General features: G+C 36.2%; 1 protein-coding gene across 1 annotated transcript; it reads right to left on the minus strand.

Annotated features, from left to right (window-relative positions):
- Positions 1–5,751: 5,751 nt before the first annotated feature.
- On the minus strand, positions 5,752–7,903 carry LOC139863159 (trehalose-phosphate phosphatase A-like). The gene is made up of 11 exons (XM_071851807.1): positions 7,619–7,903; positions 7,375–7,515; positions 7,231–7,302; positions 7,042–7,140; positions 6,890–6,946; positions 6,624–6,725; positions 6,441–6,518; positions 6,261–6,330; positions 6,081–6,151; positions 5,907–5,999; positions 5,752–5,805 (listed from the first exon to the last, which is right to left on the minus strand). The coding sequence occupies exons 1-11, from the start codon at positions 7,901–7,903 to the stop codon at positions 5,752–5,754; spliced, it is 1,122 nt and encodes a 373-aa protein (XP_071707908.1).
- Positions 7,904–23,723: the final 15,820 nt, after the last annotated feature.

A 23,723-nucleotide genomic window follows, 5' to 3' on the forward strand; every position in this document is an offset into this window, starting at 1 on the left:
ACTTGTTAGCATGTTTATTCTCAGGTTTACTAGAAGTCTTCCGCTGTTGCTTATATGTTAGACAAGCTATGTGCATGGAGTCTTACATGACATACTTTTCAAGGAAACGTTGCATTCACCAAATCATCACCATGTATCTTATTTTGACTGCATTGTCAACGGAAGTACTATTGTAAACTATTATTTACGGTGATTGTCTATATGTAGAAATCATCAGATGTCCAAAACCTTTGATTTAAATATTCATTTATGGTGTGCCTTTTCAAAAGAATGCAATATTTACAAAACGTATCATATAGAGGTCAAATACCTCGCAATGAAATCAATGAATGACGTATTGTCCATATGAATTTGGAGCGATCGTCACAGTTACTTGGGCTTTAATTGGATTTATTTGTTAATTACATACAACTTGGACTTTTAATTGAACATGGGCTTATAAAGCCCACCCTACTTCTTTCATGGACTTAGTTAAGCCCATTACTACATGTAAGTATCATCATTTGAACTCAACTAGTTAGTTTGTGCATAAGGAATATAGTTACTACATAATCCCCATGAACTAACACTTAATATCCACCTTTTATGACACATACATGCATGTACCTCATGGACAAACTTCTTCCCCCCTTTCCCTCTTTGCAAAACCGACGGCCTCCAAGGCCTTTAGAGGTGTTTGGTTTCTTTTTTTTTTTTGAGTACTCCATTCACTTGTTCCATTTCATTTTTCACACACCTAAAATACTTGCAACCTTTTCTCTCATTTCTCTCTCACTTTTATCTCTTTCTTGTAAGTGTTTTGAACAACTTGTTCTTCCTTTTTCTTAATGAAAACCGTAGGCCAAACACCCTTAAATCATCATCATCTTTGTTCTTTGTTCTTTGTTCTTTGTTGTTAATTGTTTGTAGTTGTTAGTTGTTGTTACTTTGTTACTTGTTATTATTTACTTACTAGTTTCCAAGAATCAAACTCTTTAGTTTCATTCTTCATAATATCTTGAACTTTCAAGAACACAAGAACATAAACTTACTAGTTTATGATTCTACATTTATTGTTTCAAAAGTTTATAAGTTCATGTGTTGAAATCCTACTTGTAGTTCTTGAAGTAAACTTAAAGTTTACTTTACTTAAAGATCAAACTTTGGTTGAATCTTTAAAAGTATGAACAACCATGAACCTTTTACTTGTTTACCTAGTTTATCTCTTTATATCATGCACTTTAATTTCATGTTTGTTAGTTAAATGGTCAAGTACTACAAGTTAGTCTTGATCTCATTAATCTTGAACTAAAAGTTAACTTGAAAGTTCAAGAACACATAAATAAGCTTTCTTTAACTATAACTTTGTACACTTATGCTTGATCTAGGATTTTGAGTCTTGGATCTTCAAGATCTAACTAAGAACTATGTTCTACTACTTAAGATCTTGATTTCATAAGTTTACTTCAAGTTTGTAACTTGTTTTTACTTTTAAAGTTCATGTAAGTGTTAGATCTAAGACCTTGATGTAACTTTGGTTCATCAACTTCATACAACTCTTAAGTGAGTTGATCTACATGTCTTAGACTCACACTTGTGTCATAATTGTCAAAACTTAGTTAATATTACTTTTATATTTCATGCATGTGTTAAATCTAAGACTTTGATGTAACTTTGGTTCATCAAAACACTTGCAACACTTAAGTGAGTTGTGCTTCATGTCTTAGACTTGCACTTGGGTTATGATGGTCAAATCTTGGTCAAGATGATTCAAACACATCAACGAATTTTACACTTGAAGCTATACGCATCAAGGATGAGAACCGTGATAAGCATCAAGCATCAAACTCACCGGAACCCATTATTTTACTGCTTTCTGTCTTCTACCTACTATTTTCTGGTTTCTGTAACATACCAGTACACCTGGGCTACTGTAACCATTATTTTCAGATATATCTTTTCGAGTAGATAACTTTTCATATAGGACTCGTCTTAATCCGAGTTACGGTTTAAGATTTATGGCCCTCCGATCGTCACTATGTCCTTTTAACGTTGTGCAGAAATTTCTAACCTACTCGCACTTAGACCATCGCCACGGTCAAACAAAGACGAGTTTGCTTCTGTAAATTTTATCACACTTAAAGGACTCACATACGGAGCCATGACCACTAGTCTCACCTTATTTCAGTAAGGGTAGAGGCCGTGGTGACTGATCAAAATCGGCCCTTTTTTTAAACTACTTTCATAAACGAAACTTACTTTACGCCTTTCGTTTGATGATGAATGATGATGACCCTTAAGACCTTATTTACATACTTTTAAACCTATTCGGACGATTTACTGACTTAGTACTATTTGACTTAGGTTGAGGACCCGTTTGGACAACCTTCATTACTTGCTTACTTTCAGAGTCATACTTTACCGCTACATTATCATTGTGAGTTATAGCATTCCTTTTTTTACTTTAACTTATTTTGGGAACTGAGAATACATGCGGATTTTATGTTTTACATACTAGGCACGAGTACTTAAACTTATATATGTGTGGGTTATACAATGGCATAAACATTCCCTTTAGCTCGGTAACGTTTAATCATTGGTTTTTGAACCGTGAACGCGAATCTTAGATATGGATCCATAGGGTTTGACATCCCCACTCGTGCTAGTAGCGGTAGCATTTAACGAGTGTTTAATACTTCGTAGACATACGCACTTGCCAAGTGTACTTTCAGGGGGTATAAACGTTAAGTTAGTTACCAAGTGCCCACGGTTAACATATACTTTATCATACTGTTTCGAAACGCTCTTTGTAGCACTGAAATCTCGTGGCCTACCTTACATACTGTTACACTTAAACTATAGCTCACCAACCTTTGTGTTGACGTTTTAAAGCATGTTTTTCTCAGGTGCTTGAGGTTAGCTTCCGCTATGTACTATTCGTGCTGTAGACACCCGCTGCTTAGAGTTGTTATCGCATGAACTACTTTATTTTGCATTCAAACATTAGTACTTTTGAACTATGACTTGTAACGACCATTGTGGTCACATACACTTATTATTTGCTTCTACTTAGTGAAGCATGCTTTTGGATTGTAAAACATTCGATGTTGGTTTAGACATCACTTTATTAATGAATGCAAACTGTTTTTTTTTTTAAAACGCATATAGTACTTAACCTTGTAATGATCCTGTTGTTGATGATTCGTACACGATGGTTTTGTACGGGGCATCACAAAGACGATGGTGACGTAGTTAGTGACGTAGGTGCTGGTACGTGGTGGTTGTGGTGAATACGATGGATGAACTGGTGGTAGTGCAGGTGGTGATGGTGGTTACGATCTACTGTTCGAACGAGAGAGGAGATGATGGAGGTTTGCGTATTTGCGTTTGGCTAGGTTTCACGTAATTTGCTTCTCTGCGTCTGGGTAAGTGTGTGTGTGTCAAGTGAATGTTATTATCAGGTTTATAACCTAATAATAACAAACGCAAGACGCAAAGACGCAAGAACGCAAGATCCATAAAATTTGCGTCTTGCGTCCAGTCGCAAGGTTTGATTTGCGTCTTTGCGTATGGTATGATTAATATTTTTTTGTTGCTGCTGTTTGAGTTTTTTTTATTTGTTTAACTTCTGTTAATGTATATGTCCATCTATAAAAGTTTTTGGTACTCAATTAAATTTGAGTTTTTTTTTTTATTTGTTACTGCTTAAGTGTAATTTATAAAAGTTATTGACCAAATTACTCCCGTCGTCCTTGAACTTGTACTGAAATTAAAATGACCAATAAAACATATAGGCTAAAATTAAAATACCATTTCATTAACCAGAATGACATACTACAAACACACAAACTAAGTAGTACAAAAGGCCCTACGACCTACTTTATTACATGATCAACCAAGATTAATTAAATTGGAGCAGCATACATAATCTGAGCATTCAACACCTCTCGATCAGAAGGATACACCAACTCGTCTTCATCAGCAAAGAAGTTGTTCAACAACATGCCATACGACAATCCACTCCCACCAGCTGCAGGCAATCCTGCCATCCGATTAGCAACCACATATGCCAGATTAATTGGGATTTGTTCGAGCAAACACATCAAAATCAAAACTTCAGTTACAGATAGCTCCACATCAGCATCATCTCGAAACATGACATTCTTCTTGATGACATTCATCATCTGTTGATACTGGTCCTGAATATCTTCCTCCCTGATAATGACAGGACCACTGTTTGGCATGTAAAAACCAGGTTTACATAGTCCCGAAACAAACCCAGAAGCGGAGAATGAATTTCCTGTAGCTGACCTCCTCGGGGCCTTTTTCACATCCTTGCTAAGACTGAAAAACTTGAAATCTCCATCTGGAATATCCAGAATCTCACCAAACTCCTCCAACGTCCAATCGTAGGAATAACCAAACATGTTCACGTGAACACATTTCAGTTTACGTGGATCAAACACATAGTTAGCATAGAATTCCCTAACAAGTCTGGGATAGTACTCATTAACTTGACGATATAGAAAAGCTCCAGCATCTATTCCCCGCCAGTACGCGGAAAAACCACCTTGAGCAACAACGTTAATACCAGGAAGAATGGGACGGTCGGCTAATAGTCGTCGTCTTTCAGCAACTTGTTGTGATGACTCTCCCTGTGATGGTCGGTGTGAAGCTCTAGCTCTTCTGTCCATGGATATTAACTGAGATTAACTGTAAATAACAAACTAATTAAAAATAATTATCATACAAACAAATAATAAATACTATAATTAGTGAAGAAAAATGCTTAAATTAGTACCTTAAAGTGCTTTTAATCAATGAATTGCACAAGGATGGAATTTTTATGAGACTGTGCAATAACATGTTCCAGGGTCATACTATAAATAGGGTAAAATCTTATCCGACAAGAATCTAAGAAATCTCACTAAATCTTATCTGAAAATCCAACATCTGATCAGATAAGGTCGCAAGTTCGCAAGACGCAAGGACGCAAGCTTGCGCCTTGCGAGGGCAACTCGCAAGGCACCTTGCGTCTTGCGAGGGCAACCTGGCAAATTTTTTTTTTTTTTTGGCTCCAGCGCAAGAAACTTGCTGGGAATGGGCATTTTGGCTATAATCCCGCAATAATAACAATAATAGAAAATTGTGAGCCCAGTCTCTACGGACTTTTTGGCCCCAAATTTGCTAGTACGCTCGAAGACAAGTTTTTAATCATCACAGGAGATTTATCTCTAATACAGACACTACTTTATTATTGACCAAATAATGATTTTGAGTCATATATGTAGATACTATAATCTAAAAAGATACAGTTCACATGTACATGACATGATACAATAAAATCGATAGGCATAACACAAATGTATATATAATCTGTTATTTAATTATAAGTTTACAGTTGATCACATTTACTGTTCTCAAATTCCAACTACATTAAATAACTAGGCCGTACAAAGAACAAAGGCATAGAGAAAAATTGAAGCTAAAAATAGGCAAACAATAGAAACACGATACATACACAGTAACATTAGACACTGAAATTTCCATGGAAATTACAGTAACAAAATCTACACAAAGAAATTAAGCATTAAAAGAACAAAAAATAAAGAAAAAATAAGATTTACAGTTGCCGCGATAACGACTTTGGAGAAGTGCTCGTTTTACTCAACTCCAATGCCTTTGTTTTATTCTATATTTTGATTTTGATTTTATTTTGATGTTGAATGTTGATGACGAAGTCCAATTGCCCGCAAATAAAATGTTTTAAACTCATCGTGATACTGATTTCTTATGCATCACAAGCGAGTTGATGAACTCCATAACCTGCAAACGAATACCAAATTTATAACTGTTATATATTTGAATTACATGTACCAACGGTCTGTATATAAAAAATGCATACGAATTAAAACTGAAAACCGAACCTCTGATGGATCCCTGAGAGAATAATAGGCATTGCTTTCCTTGGGGGCAGGTGTCACCAAGATACCCAAACCACGATTACCCTCTCGTAAAAACTATTTAAAATGAAATAAATTTAGCTTGTTAGATCAATTAACTACCCTTTTGGAGGTTCAGTTTATAATAATCAGATTTACCTTGAATGCATCTTCATCGGTTCTGTCATCACCTACATATATGGGGAGCACATCATCACAATTACTTAATCCTGCAACAAAAAAAAGAGCATGTTCAAATACTAATAATAAAATATCATGCTATAAACACAAAATATTTCTTATTTCTTATAAGAGAATAAAAAATGGAATTTTACTAACCAAGTGTTTCAAGTAAAAACTCAACCGCCTTCCCCTTGTCCCACTTGAGCACAGGCCGAATCTCTAAAACCTAAACGTGAGGGAAATAAAAGAATAACAATTAGTCTAGAAAAATAAAGAACTATAAAAGTAGTCCAACTTTATTTTCTGGGAAATGAAGACTTAGGAGTTTGTAGGTACCATTCGGCCATGTGTCAATCTCAGACGTGGATAGTGTTTTAAAGTGTCTTGGACGTATTGTGCAACTGTTGTCCAACTCTGTAAATAGAGAAAAGAAAAAAAAAAAAAAAAAGGAGTATTAATAAAATTTCATCTTTGTGAAAATGATATGGATGTTAGGAATAAAAAATGTTGAAATGCTACCTTCTCGTCTACATTACGATAGTGCACTGAAACACAAAACTTGTTGTCCTCAACTTTAGCTCCTTTTATGTTTTTGGTTATCTCAACAAGGGATTCAAAAACCTGTTTCAAACATAAACACTGTAAGATCTCAAAGTTATATATATATATATATATATATATATATATATATATATATATATATATATATATATATGTGTGTGTGTGTGTGTGTGTGTGTGTGTGTGTGTGTGTGAAAAAACAGAAGGTGGTTTCACATATTTTACCTCATTGATCATTGGTAAGAACTCGCTAGCAGGCTGGTACAAGTTTCCTTCTTTAACCTACAATCAAGTAAATAATCAGATTTAGATAACCAAATATTTAGAGTAATTTCGATTTGCGTACTTATTTATGCAAAAGTTCTAGAAGTTGCTACCTCGGTGGTGGGGTCATTTGAAGGGAGAAGAGGACCCATAATGTCCATCCCATGACTACCAGCATAATACAGTTCTTTCAGTCCTACAAACTTACGTACCTGAAATAATAAAAATAAATAAAAAATGAAAAAAAATACTATAACCAAAACCTCAAAATTGTATTAATAATGAAAAATAATTGCAACTACCTTTTCACGGCTACGGCCGCTAATAATTGCGGTTGGAATGTATTTTGCCACATTTCTCACGGCAGCACGCATCTGTACACAGGTGGGTATTATAAGAATAATATCTTGCCAAAATTGAACAATTTAAGAAGATGAGATTCATACAGCAATAGACATGAAGGCATGATCTGGATTATCGACAATAGGGGATAGTGTTCCATCATAATCTAGAAACAATGCTATCCTCTTGCCCTTTGCATTATTAGCTATCTGTTCAAATGATGTAAGCGCAGAGGGATACTTAAGCTGCACAACGATCAGTTAACAACACTTTTTAGTATCTAATTTAGCATCTAACAAGGGTTAAATACTAGTAGCAACGTACACAAGAGTGGGAGAAGATGAATACCATCCAATTTCGGTAAGCAAGATCCATATCATTTGATGAAAAATCAGTGCCATTATTTTTTATTAAATTCCTGGGGGAAGAAGATTTCATGGCATCCAACCAGTTAGTAGAGCGAACATCATCAAATACTCCAGGTTTTTTCCATTGAATTGTCAGAAACGGGCCTTGAGAGAAGACTCCAGCAGTCGAGTATGGAAGCAATGAGTCATGAATTCCTAATCTTGGTTTGGAAATAGGTGTGGGGTCGGTCAATATGGGTGCACTATGACTCGCCTTAAGATCCATCAGGTCTTGAACCGCTTAACTGAATTATAAGCAGCTAACCGAAATCACACAGTCGTCTTAACCAACTCTTCTTTTATCAAAAATATGAATATCAACTTGTCTCTTACTTAGGCACCTTCACTTTCATTAGCTAAATTTTTATGAATATAGTTTGGCAACGAACTGCAAAACAAAAGGCCTCAATATCATTAAAACTCCAGTTAATGAATAAAACTTTTACAAGGAACATTAAAATGAGACAACTGCTAGTAAGTAGTAACTAATCTCCAAATAGTTTCCTCCCAACAGATGCGCTTACTCTGGTTTCAATTTGTAGTTAGGAGCCTAATAACCTCAGAAAATAACTAGCATCAAAACAGGACAACTTTTTGGAGGAAATGTGTAAGAATGCAAGTCTAAACAGGAGCAAGTCTAAATAACTGGCATCACAACCAATTAGGGATTAGCACAAATAACACCAAAGCAAAGAAAACTAATAGCACGAAATAATACCAAATCCTCCATTTTAAAATTATTTTGGTATAATAGCCACAACTAGTTATCTTAATGAAACCAGACTTTTACCCTTTCACACATCACATGTACAGAAGTAAAAATCCATGAGGCATAATACATACATGTTGAAATAAAGTTCAAATGCTTGCACTGAGTATATATACTGAACAAGATTTCATGACACTTCTGCTGATTTGTTTGTCAATAAATATTGTATAACATCACCCCCAAAATAGAAAGCTGGCTAGGAACAAAATACATGGCATGAAATGTCGACCACAGGCTACGTGTATGCTAATAATCTAAACTCACATGGTGGGGACATAAGAATGTTAAAAAAAAAAAAAAAAAAAAAAAAGCATTAGCATAGCATATGGAACTATTCAATATGGTCCAATGTTTAGGAGCATGGTATAGGACAAGACCTCAACACAATTCAATGTTTAGGAGCATGGTCCAATGTGGCTATATATTTTCATATCCTATACAGACGAAAATGAAATATACATAGCTGTCTTGAGCTTGACTACATGATGCAGCGATCAATGCACTTCAATAATACTACTTGACACACCATCATATGTAGCGTACGTATGTATTATATTGACAGCATGATATCAAACAACACATAAGTATAATGGTGTATAATGAAACTTTAGTGGATTACAAAATCTCATCTCCTCTTATTTACATAATTAGAAATACAAACGTAGCAACAAATATACAATACAATCAAGATTCCCTATTTCCTTCAAATATGTGCACACACTCAGAAAAATAAAATTTTTATTTTCTCTTTTGTGCATAACTTATGTTCGTTTATTTTCAATTTTTTTACCTTGCCATCTGAAACCAGCAATACATTAGTATAATTCAAAGTAACTATTTAAAAATACATATAAAAACACCCTTGACTGACTGACACAATGTTTAGTAGGGTAAATAAGAGATATAATGAACCTGGTCATCACCTATCCCTCTCACACTAAAATAATATCAGATAAAATAGTCCAAAAAACATAACTATCCCAAAAAATCATGAAAAACTACAATATTCAAGAGCTGAAAAAATTAAGAACTATACAAAAACTAAATCAATCTCCCAGATCCCCTATGTTCTAGCACACAAATCTGTTTATAAGACACATGATAACTTATATTTAGTGATGGCCAGGGATGGTTTGGAAACAGCCAGGGAGTAATCCTGTTGGGCTGCATACATCAGACTATGGGTCGGATTACTCGCCCTCCTGGATAGCCCGAACAGGGAAAACCTTTTAACCTTTATAAGATACATGAAAACTTATAAATCTAAACAGAAAAACTGTATGCATATACAATATAGAACCTAACATAGTTACAAATTCCAGCTGATGTTATACCTAAACACTCAATGACTGCCAATAACAATTCATAAAGAGCTCTTCACATATGAGACAATTACATACAAATAGCTCATACCTAAACCACAATATCGTAATACTGCTAACTAATATGGAATCAGTACTTTCAGAAATCACTTATAGAATTAACTGCCTACAAGTCTATTCAGATTCATTACAATTTGTATTCTTATTTCACCTTTCATCTCTATACATTATACATATAGATAAACATACACATACACAATTACACAATACGGTGTATAATATGATAAACAAAGTAAAAAAAAAAAAAACTTTATTCACAGAAACAGATTAAACTAGCTCATAATAAACACGTTTTGCAAATTAAATAAAGCAAAGAGAAATTTCAATCGTACGCTAATGATAATAATTATTAAAATAATTAAATAGTAATTATAATAATAAGTTTAATTAAATCAATGTTGCGCAACATTCGTTCTGTAAACAAACGGATTCTGAAACTTCAAAACAAAATACCTAGAAAATAGCAATTGCTAAACAAATAAATTAAATATATAATAAAAATAGCGAAAAGAAGAAGGGAATGAAACTGCATTACCTTATAAACCCTAGAAACTACTAAAAGAGGAAATGGAGTATAGATACAAAACGCGTATGCGGAAAAGAGATGAAGGAGGAAAGAGTGTAATAGAGTTAACGAAGGGGTTTAAATAGACCTTATTTTTTTTAATTCAATTTGGTGGTAGTGGTCTGTCCGTTGTTGCTAGTTGAAAGAGAAATAATGATATTTCACGCGAAGTGGGGGCGCGTGGGAAGAGTGATATAAATGAGGGATGTGGACAAGTATCATATACACGTGGAAAGATAATAGGACACCTGTGACACAGTCAGATCTGACGGGGCCGTGTTGTACGCCAGCGTGTGAAGTCATTTTCAATTACAGCTGGATTGGAAACCAACGTCGGTGGCGGTTAGGAACCCGTCACCCGCCGTTTGAAATAACGCCCTACCATTACTTTGTTAACTTTCCACCTACTTTCCTAGTTCCTAGTTTTTTAATCAACAAATTTTCGAACAATACCTCTTGTAAGTAGGGGTGTTCATCGGTTCGATTTTTTGATTTGTTCAGTGTATTCGGTTTTGAATTTTTTTTTGAGCAAAACCGAAAACCGAACCGAACCGAAAATCGAATTCGAACGGATTCGGTTCGGTTTTCTGTTAAAACCGAATATTATGAAAAAATTGAAAACGATGGTAGTTTAATTGTGGCGTTACTGATGTCTAAGTTATTTATATCCTAAACAATGACGTGCTATTAAATTATCAAGAAGTCGATGATTTATTAATATTTACAGCTTAATTATGACGTTTACTGCTTCTGTTATTAAGAAGAAGAACATAATAATTTGAGTAACATAATTATAATGTGAGCTACCAAATCATCATATGAGTGAAAATGTATTTTATTCATAGAATCCCAAATTATAATGACATTAAAACAAAAATATATAAATTAAACATTTAAAATTTTTGAATTCGGGTTTGAATTCGGTTTTCGGTTAAACCGAATTCAGAATTTTCAAAACGGAAAACCTAACCGAAAACCGAATTCAAATTCGGTTTCGGTTTTACTCGATCCGAAAACCGTTTTTCAAATTCGGTTTGGTTTTTATTGGTTTGGTTTTCGGGTTCCACGGTTTCAAACCAAATACTGATCACCCCTATATGTAAGACTATGGTTAAAGCAGCGTCAAATTATCGTGTCACATGTTGGCAGCATTTGACGCTCCATGACGTAATTAATGGGGCGTCACGACTACGAAAAGAGAGCGTCAATCACCTTTTCGACGAAAAAAATGTCAAAACACGTGTCGCTATGTGATTGGTCCGAGATTTGAGTCGTTGAATAACGACTACAAGCCCTTTTTTCCAACTTTTTTATATCTTTATCTATTTAAAGTCATTACCAACTTCCTATTAACATACCAAAACACTATTTTTTTTCCTTTCATTTTTCACTTTCAATCCTACAATTTTTAATAATTATGGTATCATGTTTACTTAATTTCGAATTTGATTCAGACGGACGTATTATTGCACTGATTCAAGAATTAGAAGATGAAGATTCTGAAGTCGATTTCGAGCGTGTTCAAGGCACCATATTTACTTAATTAATGGCTTTATTATTATTATTATTATTATTATTATTATTATTATTATTATTATTATTATTATTATTATTATTATTATTATTATTATTATTTTATATATATATATATATATATATATATATATATATATATATTATTTTATGTAATATATTTTTTGTTTATATTTAATCAAAAGAAGAATAAAAAAATTAGTAGACCCTACACGAATTTGACACAAAAATCTGACACGAGTTAATGAGGGTCAAAATTTGACATTGCCACATCACAGACAGATTGCACTTTTTGACTAAAAAGTGAACTCTCTGTCTGTGACGTCCCAAGCACAGTTAATGGTAGTCTAACACTTTTGTTAAAATGTTCAAAACTTTTTAGAAAGCCTGAACTCTATCTGTACAAAAAGAAATAATTTTTCAATTTTCAATAACTATTATTTAAAGATCATATATTATTATGTACAAATTTTTAATAATTCATTTTAAAATTTTAAATTATATATATAATGATGATATGATCAAGAACGAAGAACAAAAAAGAAGGAACTCCGCCACAAATTTATGAACGTGAATGTGTGGGACAAGAGCGAGGTCAAAATTCTATATTGTGACTGTGTGGTTTAGAATGCTTCCCTCTCGTTTCCCCCACTCTGTTGTATTTTATTACTCGTAAATTTTAGCATCAAACAAGTTGTACCCTTAGGTTTGCATAAAGTGAAACAAAAAATGTACATTTAACTCAAATTTCTTATGAAAAGAATTTATTGATTTGTTTGGTGAAAAATTGAAAATAGTTGAAGCTATTGAAATTGTAGCTTATAACTGAATTTGATAGCTGGAACTCTAAAAATGCAAAATAAAACTTTACTTATAATATATTCGTTTAACATCAACTTATATTCCATGAAGTCACGTGTTATAATCAAACAATTTAGGTAAGCATATACTGTAAATCCAATGTAATGTAAGACCACTCGTGATTATTAATGCATTACACTGAACTTCTTTCATTAACATCAACACTACATTAGTATCAACTCCATTCACTAACACGTGAGTTTTTTTCCTTTGAACGGTCATTACGACATCGAATGCTCTCATTTGTCACCACACACGCGTTAAGAGAAAACTCTTCACACACCATCGCCGCATTGAGTACCCGATGTGCTTTGTATTAAACTGGGTGGATTAGGACATACACCTTTATTCACCACAACATAATCTTTGAGAAACCTCCCCCCTGATTCGAACTTGCGCAAACTAGAACTCAGGTCCAACCCAGAGTTTATACCACTCAGGCAATGCTTCAGTGGTCTCCACAAACACATAACTAAGGGTGTATTTGATAAAATTGAATAATTATTCGTTGAATGGATCGTAATTCAAATGGAATTCGAATGTTCTACATGATTCTGATTCTGAATAACAATAACATGTTTGAAATTATTTTAATGAAAAATCTAAATGATGTACGGAATATATCACTTTATTAACCTTTTAGAAGAAATAAATAAAAGAATGTAGCTATATGATGGGAGTAATTGTTATGCATATAGTTTGGTAAGGGTCTTAAATTGCAATGAATGTATTTAGACGTTAAAAGATAATTTTCATTCGAATGGTTCAACGCATATTATTACTTCATTCAACACCACTTGTCATTCAGAAGTTATAAACAAATGTGTTGAATGTTAAACAATTCAACATTCAACGTCAAATACTTTTCACGTGTTTTCACGAGGTAGATAAGGAGTGGCCTATACTAATAGATATTCAGCTATCCTTTTTTACACAGTCAATTAAAATTAAAACATGTTTTGATAGCATTACACCAATATGGGTTGCATTTGAATCATTGTGGATGTATAGTACAACGTATGTTGGGGACACATATGTGGAGGGATCGGTTGTAACTAGTTCATTCAAGATCAGACCTATTGTTATCTCAATGCTATGGAGTAACTCTTAATCTTGATAATGGATTTGATTTGAGTATGAGGGTCACAATGGGACTTTTTTCAAACAACGAAGAACTTTCATAAACGAAAATTATTGAAACCACCCAACCCGTATCTAACCTGACAAATTTTTTTTTTTTTTTTTTTTTTTTGAAACATTAGTGACTTTATACGACATTCAAATGAGTTTCTCGAATAATAAAGATCCGCCATAACATAAAAGGTTTCGTACAACGCTTCCAGTATTTAAGTATTAAAATTTAGTACAAATCAAAATGTATTAACGACCCATGAGTTTAATTTCCAAACAAAACACGAGCATGGCGTTTGGGGTTAAACTACCCAACAAGGTCGCATCCAAAATCCCCTCCAATAATCCCACTAGGTGGAGGTCTCTAATCCAAACGAATACCCTTGCCCTTGTCCACGCCGGAACCTAAAAAGAGTAAACAACGAGGGGGTAAGCAAAACGCTTAGTGAATGCAATAATTATACACATACATATATAATATACCTACTTGCATACACTTACACACATACCGCATACATGCTAGCAATATAATTAGCATATCATCTCAATTATAGAGCTAATGACCTCTAATACCGCAACTAGCATATTCAATAGCATATAAACGACATAATATAATATGCTACACTACAACACATACACAAATTATATGGTTAACCATACCCACGTCATGGCGCTACTGGCTCCGTGGTTCACACCATACGCATTGCATGATGCTACCGGCTCCATGGTTCACATCATAACTCGAGTCATACTCACGTTAAGGCGCTACCGGCTCCATGGTTCACACCTTAACAACTCGTGCTATAGTGCTACCGGCTCCGTGGTCCGCACTACAACACACGTACTATAATGCTACCGGCTCCGTGGTTCGCATCATAGCATACTCGCACATACTATGGCATTACCGGCTCCGTGGATCATGCCATAGCATACAAATAAATACACTATATACGTACACATATAATTATTCCACTCACTTTGTCATCTAGGTGATGATTATACGCTCCACAAGCTTCAATGTAAAGTACCTATTACATTAGATACACAATCAACATACAAACTAGTTGGACTAGCCACTAACACTTAACTCTTATGCATTTAATGGCTTAATTGCATTAAATGACCCATTTGCACAAAACCGCCCATTCAACGTCAAGACTATCATTAATCACTAAAAGCTAGTGATTAAAGTCCAATAACAACAACTAACACAAATTTCGGGTATTTTCATACCTATCTTGCCCACTAGGTCCACCCTTAACCATTTGACCCATTTTAAAGTCAAGACCCACAATCGGGTCAAACTTGTACCCATTTCAAGTCTTTCACTAACACATAAGTGTGTTAGTGCTTCAACAGCACAATCAACCCTACAAACTTCAAATCACAAGACTAAACCCTAGATTACAAACCTTAGGGTTTCCATACATCAAGTTCGTCCAAATTCACCCCTTTGACACTAAAATGGGTCTTGCAAGCTACACATGAACAAACCCTAACTATAAATCAATTTGAACTTGAAACTCGGAGTTAAAACTTACCAACACTATCAAAATGTAGCTAGAGATGTAGGGAACAACTTTAAAACTTGAACTTAGGCAAGAATCATGTTCCTTCTCCTCCAAAATGAGCTTTCTCTCTCTCTAAAACTCCAATTCTCTCTCTAAAATGGAAGTGTGTAGGTGAAAGAATGAGAAATGAGATAAGGATAAGTTTTGGATAAGTTTTTATGGTCTCAAACCGTCCACAACGTGAAAAGACCAAAACACCCTCAAAATGCCCTTTAAAAACGAGCTGGAAAAGCATGTCTGCCCACGTGTCGCGTTCCGCGACGACCCAAATGCGACAACGCTAACCAAAATGCGATAAAGTGGTCAGGTTAAATGGTTTTAAGCTGTCGCGTTTCAACCGACCCTGTCGCGTTCCGCGACGACCTGAAACGCGATACACCTACTTAAAACGCGATGGTTTGCCAGTTCAGTCCAATTTCCAATGTTTAGTCCATTTAAATCGACCACGGTTAAATTTAAACGATCACAAGGTTAAATACGCACCTTTGGACGATGTACAAGGAAGAACGGGGCATTACAACTCTCCCCCACTTGAATCGGAGCGCGTCCTCGCGATTCAAGCTGCAAGACAAGCCGGAAGATACACCAAAACGAACTCTTCGAGTTCCCATGTAAACTCCGACCCCTTTCTATGTCGTCATTGCACCTTATAAGTCCCCACTTCTTTATTACGCAACAACTTGACCATTTCATCAAGAATGGCTATCGGCTCTTCAACATACTCTAGCTTGTTGTTTAGCGCAATTTCATCTAATGGCACCCAAGTCGAGTCATCTGCAAGACACTTACGGAGATGGGAAACATGAAATGTGTTATGGATTCCCGCAAGCTTTTCGGGTAACTCTAGTCTGTAAGCAACCTCACCAACACGAGCCAAAATTTTGAAAGGCCCAATAAACGGAGGAGCTAACTTTTCTCGTTTTCGAAAACGAATAATACCTTTCAATGGCGAAACCTTAAGCATCACCATGTCTGTAAGACCCTAATATTTATTGTACATAGCGTATTATTGGTGTGCATCAAGTGTGTGAAGTGTGGAACGAATTGCAAAATGACAGACTGTTTTAACCCTTGTGCGCGCCGCGCACCATTAGGTGAGCGCGCCGCGCACACTTCATGCGACAGATTTTCCAGTTTTTCTGTTTTGGGGTTAAATGAAGGGTAGTTTGGTCTTTTCACTTGAGGCCGGATCTGTGGACATATTGGCAGAATTGGATCCAACTTTGAATCATATTTCACATCCACAAACACTCTCAACTATTTAGAGAGAGAGAGAAGAGTTTTAGAGAGAGGAAGCTCCATTTGGAGCAGAAGGAGTTGGATTCTCACCAAAGCTCGGGTTTTAAAGTTGTTCACCTCGTTCCTAGCTACGTTTTGGTTGTTATGGTAAGTTCTAACTCCGAATTTCATTGTTTGATTTTGATATTCAAGTTAGGGTTTGAACTTAAATTGTTGAGAAACCCATTTAAACTCATGAAGTGAGTTTAGTGTTGTTAGTAATCGGGTTTATTGTTGTTGTTGGTGGGTTTTGGGTTGGAAACCGACTTGGCCATGATTAGGACTTGTAATTGGATTTAATCACTAGGTTTAGTGATTATGGAAATGTTGGAACCCATTTTAGGGTATTTGAAAAACTAATTTTGAGATGAGTCAAAATTAGGGTTTATGGGTGATTTTGAGATTGATAAGTGTTTAACACTTGTGTTTGGGTTTAATTGGCATATTAGGACCATTTTCACTTGTGTTAGCGATTATTGGTTAGTTTGGGCACGTTTTGTGCTTGGAAGTGCAATTGGTCGAAATTACACTAAGTGTCCTTTTGAGTTGGTTTGTAAATCCACTCTAAGTGTGTTACTTGTATTGTGATATTGGAATAGGTACATTCCATTGGCGAGTTGCAGATTATTCGATAGCATTCATCAAGATGACAAGGTGAGTCTTAATATCCTATGTGCATATGTATGTGTAGGATGGGTGCGGGTCGGGTGAAGTGGTTCTCGGTTATAGAGCTCACTTCACATATAGGTGGATTTTGATGGACTTGTGTTTTAGGTCCAATTGGCACGGATGTACGTTTGGTATTTGATTTCGGTTGATTAACCCCGAGGTCGTGGATTTTAGTAATCTTGAGACCGTGGGTTATGGTTTGGGGATGTGAATATCGGGTCATTCGTATTCACAATACTTCGGGTTGTACGATTGTCCTTTGGGTTAAATTCGTGGTTGAGGTGGTGAATAACGGGTTGTACGTATTCACTAAGGCTCGGTTAGCACGGCCATCCTTGGTTATTCTACGAAGTGAAAGTAGTGAGTATCGGGTCGTATGTATTCACTAAGGCCAAGTTGCACGGTCATCCTTCGGGTGTTTAAGGTTAAGTGGTTAACCTTGGGTTGTGGGTTCGTTGGTTATATATTTTTATATATATACGTTATTGATATAATTGTTACGTAGCTAACCCTCCGGGTGTAGCTTGATGACGTTGTTCTTATCGTTTGGTGTTCGCACATCGTTGAGTATTAGCTTATTGTATAGCATTCGTACGGTATGCCTAGTTTAGCTTACCTTTATGCATTTGACTCCGGTATGTGCTATTTGATTATTATTGTGTGGCATGTCCATTTTATGCATATATATGTATGTAGTATATTCTCACTCACTAAGCGTTAGCTTACCCTCTCGTTGTCTACATTTTTATAGATTTGCATTGATGCGGTGGCTCGGGTAAGCGTGGGGACTAGTGGACTCGCGTAGCTTGATTAGAAGACTTGCTTTTGGATTTGATTAGGATTGGGTAGCGTATCCCCAATCGCCATGCTCGGTCTTTATTATGTGTTAAAAATCATGTGGTCGAAAACTTGTATCTTGTACGAAAGTCGTAAATCGGCCGATGTGGGCCCGGTGTCGTAAAACTCATTTTATTATTGGAACGTGTTAGTTTTAACTAATATTAAATGTTGTGAAAACCGTTTCATCTAAAAGTGTCGGGAAGTGATAGATCTTTAACGCAAAAACGTAAAATTCGGACAGAAGCTGAATGGCCTTGTGCGCGCTGCGTACAAGGAGGGTTGCGCGCCGCGCACCCTATCTGTATAAAAAAATTATTCCGCGTATTTGGTTGGATAACGGGTTGGGTTGTTACAAGTGGTATCAGAGCATGGTCTAAGGGATTTAGGTGACTTGAGATAGGTGCCTAGACTTAGACTTTTATGTGTGTGCTTATTTGTTGCGGGACTTGTAGGATTACGGGTCGGACGGGTTATAGTTAGTACCTTGTTTTTAGGTGGACTAACTTTTATATTTTTAAGTGGATACTAATAATATATTAGTGCGTTGTGCTTTGTTTATGTTTGTGATAGTTATATCATTGAGCGAGACGGTCGTTGTACTAACGAGTTGATACAGCGTGTGTGCGTAATAAGGACTTGCAAACCTTATTACGGGTGCAAATCGTGTCTAACAAGTGATGTACGACGAGTGTCGAGCAAGATGGGGCGGTGTTGTGCATGTGGTTTTATATGTTCGTGGACTAATCGTTTTGCATTCTTTAGAATGACGACGCGAAACGAGATCGAGATGAATGACGAAGAGTTTAACGCTAGGGTTGCGGCCGCCGTTGCGGAGCAAATGGGTGCGTTTCGAGAAGAAATGGATAGGAAGTATTCCGAACTTCAAAGTAGTGGGGAAATGGAGCGTTGTCTTAAGAGCTTCATGAGGACTAAACCCCCGATGTATGATGGGAAACCGGATCCTTTGGTTAGCACAACATGGATCTCAGATGTGGAAGGGTGTTTTCGCACTATTGAATGCCCTCCCGAGAAGAAGACGAGACTCGCTACTAGCTTGTTGCGGGGTAGAGGGAGGGATTGGTTGGATGGTAAGATTGATCTTGTCGGTGGTGAGCCGTTTATGGCGTTATCGTGGGACGATTTTATGAAGGAATTCTTTGAGGAGTTCCGGACTTCAGCCGATTTGTCGGAAATGCATAGTGAGTTGCGAAATTTGCAACAAGGATCGATGGACTTGAATACTCTCAAGACGAACTTTATGGCGAAGGCTCGTTTTTGCCCGGAGTATATTGGGAACGATCGAATGTTGAAGGAAGATTTTTATCGAACTTTGAATGATGATTTTCAGGGCAAAATTAGCGTTGGTCAAGTGAAATCGTTTGCGGAGTTATTCAACATGGCTAGGGGTTTCGAGTCGTATTCGCGATCGAAGATTGGTGAACCTTCAAGTAAGAGAAGGGTTGATTCATATGGTGCCCCAATTAAGAAAACTAAGGGTGCAAGTGCGAGTATGGGTAATGTGGAGAAAGGCACGACGAGTTCTCGTGCGCCTAGATGTTTTAATTGTGGTGTTAGGGGCCACAAGTTATGGGACTGCACAATGCCGAGAAGTGATGACGGAATGTGCTACTATTGTCATAAAGAGGGACATCGCAAGCCGGATTGTCCCGAGTTGGCGGCGACAAATGCCGCAAGGAGACGTTAAGGTACGTTTCATTTTAATAAATATGTCCTTTGGATATCTATTATGTGTCATTGTGTACGAGTTTGATTGAAAGCATTGTATTGTCCATATTTTGTTATGGGTGGCGTTCCTAGTGGAATTGCCCTACGGTGAAGTTTTGATTAATGGGCGAAGGGCGTAAGACTTGGTGCCGCCGAGCATTCCTTAGTGTTGGGAAATTTTTCTACCAAGCCTTGGGAATGGGCTTTGGTGTTTGGTCGTTAAGCGTGTGCTTGTTTTTGTATTGAAGATTAGGAACCATGAGGTTCGACGGGTGGATACAACCCTAAAGATCGAGTGTTTGATCTCGATGTATGTTGGTAATGGAGTCTACGCGACGCGGTGTTAGGTGCCTCTTTCATACCTACTAGCGTGGTATTCGACTCCGATGGTAGTGCGGTTACTTTGTGCTTAGGGTACCGGTAAGAAACCTTAGGTACATGAGTGACTAGGTGGAAATTTGACAAGCTATAACAATTGGATAATTGAGAGAGTAAAGTTGTGCAAATTATGGTGACTTCTGTTCGAGGTGTTTAAGGATTGGTTAAAATCCTTTGCATGCTCAAGGATGGAGCAAGATGTGGTGATGGGTCGTGTGAACCCAATTGTTAGTAAAGTCTACCTTTGGTAGCATGGTACGGTTGTACAAGAGGCGGTTATGGAACGTAGTTCCGAGTGGGGGAGTTACGCTCCCACACGAGGAGGTTTTAGTGTAAGGTTTTAGATGATGCTCTTAGCATGTCCGAAATTTGTGACGGGACCTAGATTTGGTCGATTTGTGGTAGAGTACGATTTCGGTTAAATCGTACTTATGGTTTCGGAATTGAATTATCACCGGGGTGGTAATGTGGTGAATCTCGTTGAGAGATAATGGGCGTATTTGGCGAGCAAGGTGAAATCCCTCGGTTAAGGGATGTGTGTGTCGGATTCTCTTCTAGAGAATTATTGTTTTGTGCCTATGTGCGATATTGGTGGTTCTTGCTCGATTGTGATAGCGATGTTCGATTATGCGTATATGCTTCGTTTGTGGTGAATGGTTAGTGTGATCCGTTAGGATTCACTATAGTGTAGCAGTGCTCGATGTTGCACTACTCGTTGTTTGAGGCCAAAAGAGCGTATGTGATTGGTGATTTATGGCCGTTGATCCGGTCCGCTAACTTCATCATTGGTGTAGTGTTATATCGGTATGGTATGACGTTATCGGGAAATTCGAGTACCGATTGAGAATGGGAGTACCATTCATGTGTTGTGTTGTGGGACGTGAATATCGGGTTGTTCGTATTCACAATATTTCGGGTAGTACGATTGCCCCTGTTGGTTGGACTTATAGTTTGAGGTAGTGAATGTCGGGTAGTTCGGATTCACTAAGGCTCGGGTTGTACGGCCATCCTCGGTTATACTATGGGGTGGGGGTAGTTCTAACGACCCGTCCTAATCCATCTGGACGAATACATTACATTTGGTTACATCGTGAGGTAATTGACCTTTATATGATACATTTTACAAACATTGTATTCGTTTTTAAAAGACAAACTTTCTTTACATCGAAAGTTGACGGCATGCATATCATTTCATAATATATCCAACTATAGTTGACTTAAAAATAATCTTGATGAACTCAACGACTTGAATGCAACGTCTTTTGAAATATGTCATGAATGACTCCAAGTAATATCTCTAAAATGAGCAAATGCACAGCGGAAGATTTCTTTCATACCTGAGAATAAACATGCTTTAAAGTGTCAACCAAAAGGTTGGTGAGTTCATTAGTTTATCGTAATCAATCATTTCCATAATTTTAATAGACCACAAGATCCTCATTTTTCATAAATATCATTACACTCGCAAGTGTATAAAATCCATTCGTATGATGAACACCTGGTAACCGACATTATCATAATGCATATAGAATGTCCCCCGCATACTCGCAAGTATGTCATAATATTGGCAATCGCAATCACCTTTTAAATCGAAGTACTAAAGCATTTCAAATTCCAGAATGGAGTTTGTTAGGACCATAGATCTATCTTTAGGATTCGCGTCAATTAGGGGCCATTTCCCTAATTCTTAGGTTACCAGACTTGAAGGGGCGATATTCGGTATAGTAATCCAACCATAAAATGTAGTTTTAAGTACTTGTGTCTATTTCGTAAAACAGTTATAAAAGCAGCGCATGTATTCTCAGTCCCAAAAATATATATTGCAAAAGCATTTAAAAAGGGAGCAAATGAAACTCACGATACGATATTTTGTAGTAAAAATATGCATACGACGATACTGAACAAATGCAGGGTTGGCCTCGGATTCACGAACCTATATTCAATTATGTATATTAATACATGTAATGGTAATCGAACAATATATATATTATTAGTGATTTTATTTGTTATTTTATGTCATGTGTTTTATTAATAACTTAATTAGATATATTTATCTTTATATATATAATTAACATTTATTACAAAAGTATTAATATGGTTAGGTTTTATGTCATAAATATATTTTTATATAGAAAATCTTCATTTGATATATTAATAATACTAATAATAATAATGATAAAAATAATACTAATTATGATAGAAATTATGATAATTCTAATAATAAAAATGATAATTTTATTATTAATGATAAAGATAGTACTAATAATAATAATATTTGTAATGATAATACTAATAATTTATGATATAAATTTTATTAATGATAATAAGTAATCTAATAATAACAATAATAATAAAAATATTGATATTGAAAACTACCTCAAAGAATAGTAAAAAAAATAATGCCACAGCCGGGGCTCGAACCCATGACCTCCCGAATAACGATAACATCCCTAACCACCCAACTGTTTCATGATTTTCTGATTTAAAAAGACACCTAAATTCATTTAACCCGTAAACACCAGTTTTCTTCCTCCGTCTTCTTACATCGGACAACAACAGCAACCCTATGATGATCTCGGCCTAACTAGAACAGCAAGTACTCGGCCCAACAGCGAATTACACAAGCCTAATTCGTAACAAGTGCCCGTCTTTGGTGCATTGTATACCCCATCCATAGTGCTAGAACAAACACTGATTCTCGAAAATATATTTCATCCGTAGACGGTAGCGAACCGTCAAGGATGAGGGCTGTCAAACCCATATGGCCATATAACATAAGTTCTCGCTTACACCCGGCAAGTGTAACTAATGATAATCGAATTGAGGATTTTGTTCTAAACTCGTATGTAGAATGTTTGTTTTCCCGTTCTTGTGTTCACTTAGTTCAAAAGAATCGTTTATGTTTTCTCATCCCAAAAGTAAGTTCAAAAGAGTAAAAAGTGGGACTATGATCTCACCTTGAGTGCACGTATGAAAAGTACTTCACAAAGTAACGTGTGCGAAGGATAGTGCTAGTCTTGACCTAAACAAATAGGTCGTATCAATAACGGTAAACACGATAAGTCAAGGATGTTCAATTAGTCCTATGGCTCGTTACGACTCGATTATTTAGCATGTGAAATCAAATTGTCAAGTTTCATGCAAGATACAAGTATATAAACAAGTTAGGAAGGTTACATAATCATTTGGTTAAGTTTGACAAAAAGTCAAACTTTGGTCGGTCAAAGTCAACGAAAAAGTCAACACGTTCGGGTCGTGTCCCGAACTATTTTTCTGAGGTTTTTAATCATGTATGAGCATGTTAGGACAAGTTACATGTGAATCGGAGGTGCGTAGCATAGCAA

Source organism: Rutidosis leptorrhynchoides, chromosome 8, assembly GCF_046630445.1.
Source record: "Rutidosis leptorrhynchoides isolate AG116_Rl617_1_P2 chromosome 8, CSIRO_AGI_Rlap_v1, whole genome shotgun sequence".
NCBI lineage: Eukaryota > Viridiplantae > Streptophyta > Magnoliopsida > Asterales > Asteraceae > Rutidosis > Rutidosis leptorrhynchoides.

Excerpts from the sequence above, each read along its gene's own strand:
- LOC139863159 (XM_071851807.1), bottom strand. The coding sequence starts at position 7,903 with ATGGATCTTAAGGCGAGTCATAGTGCACCCATATTGACCGACCCCACA. Across the intron at positions 7,516-7,618 it reads TTGCTTACCGAAATTGGATG|CTTAAGTATCCCTCTGCGCT; the intron begins GTATTCATCTTC and ends ATCGTTGTGCAG. Across the intron at positions 6,519-6,623 it reads ATCGTAATGTAGACGAGAAG|AGTTGGACAACAGTTGCACA; the intron begins GTAGCATTTCAA and ends CTCTATTTACAG.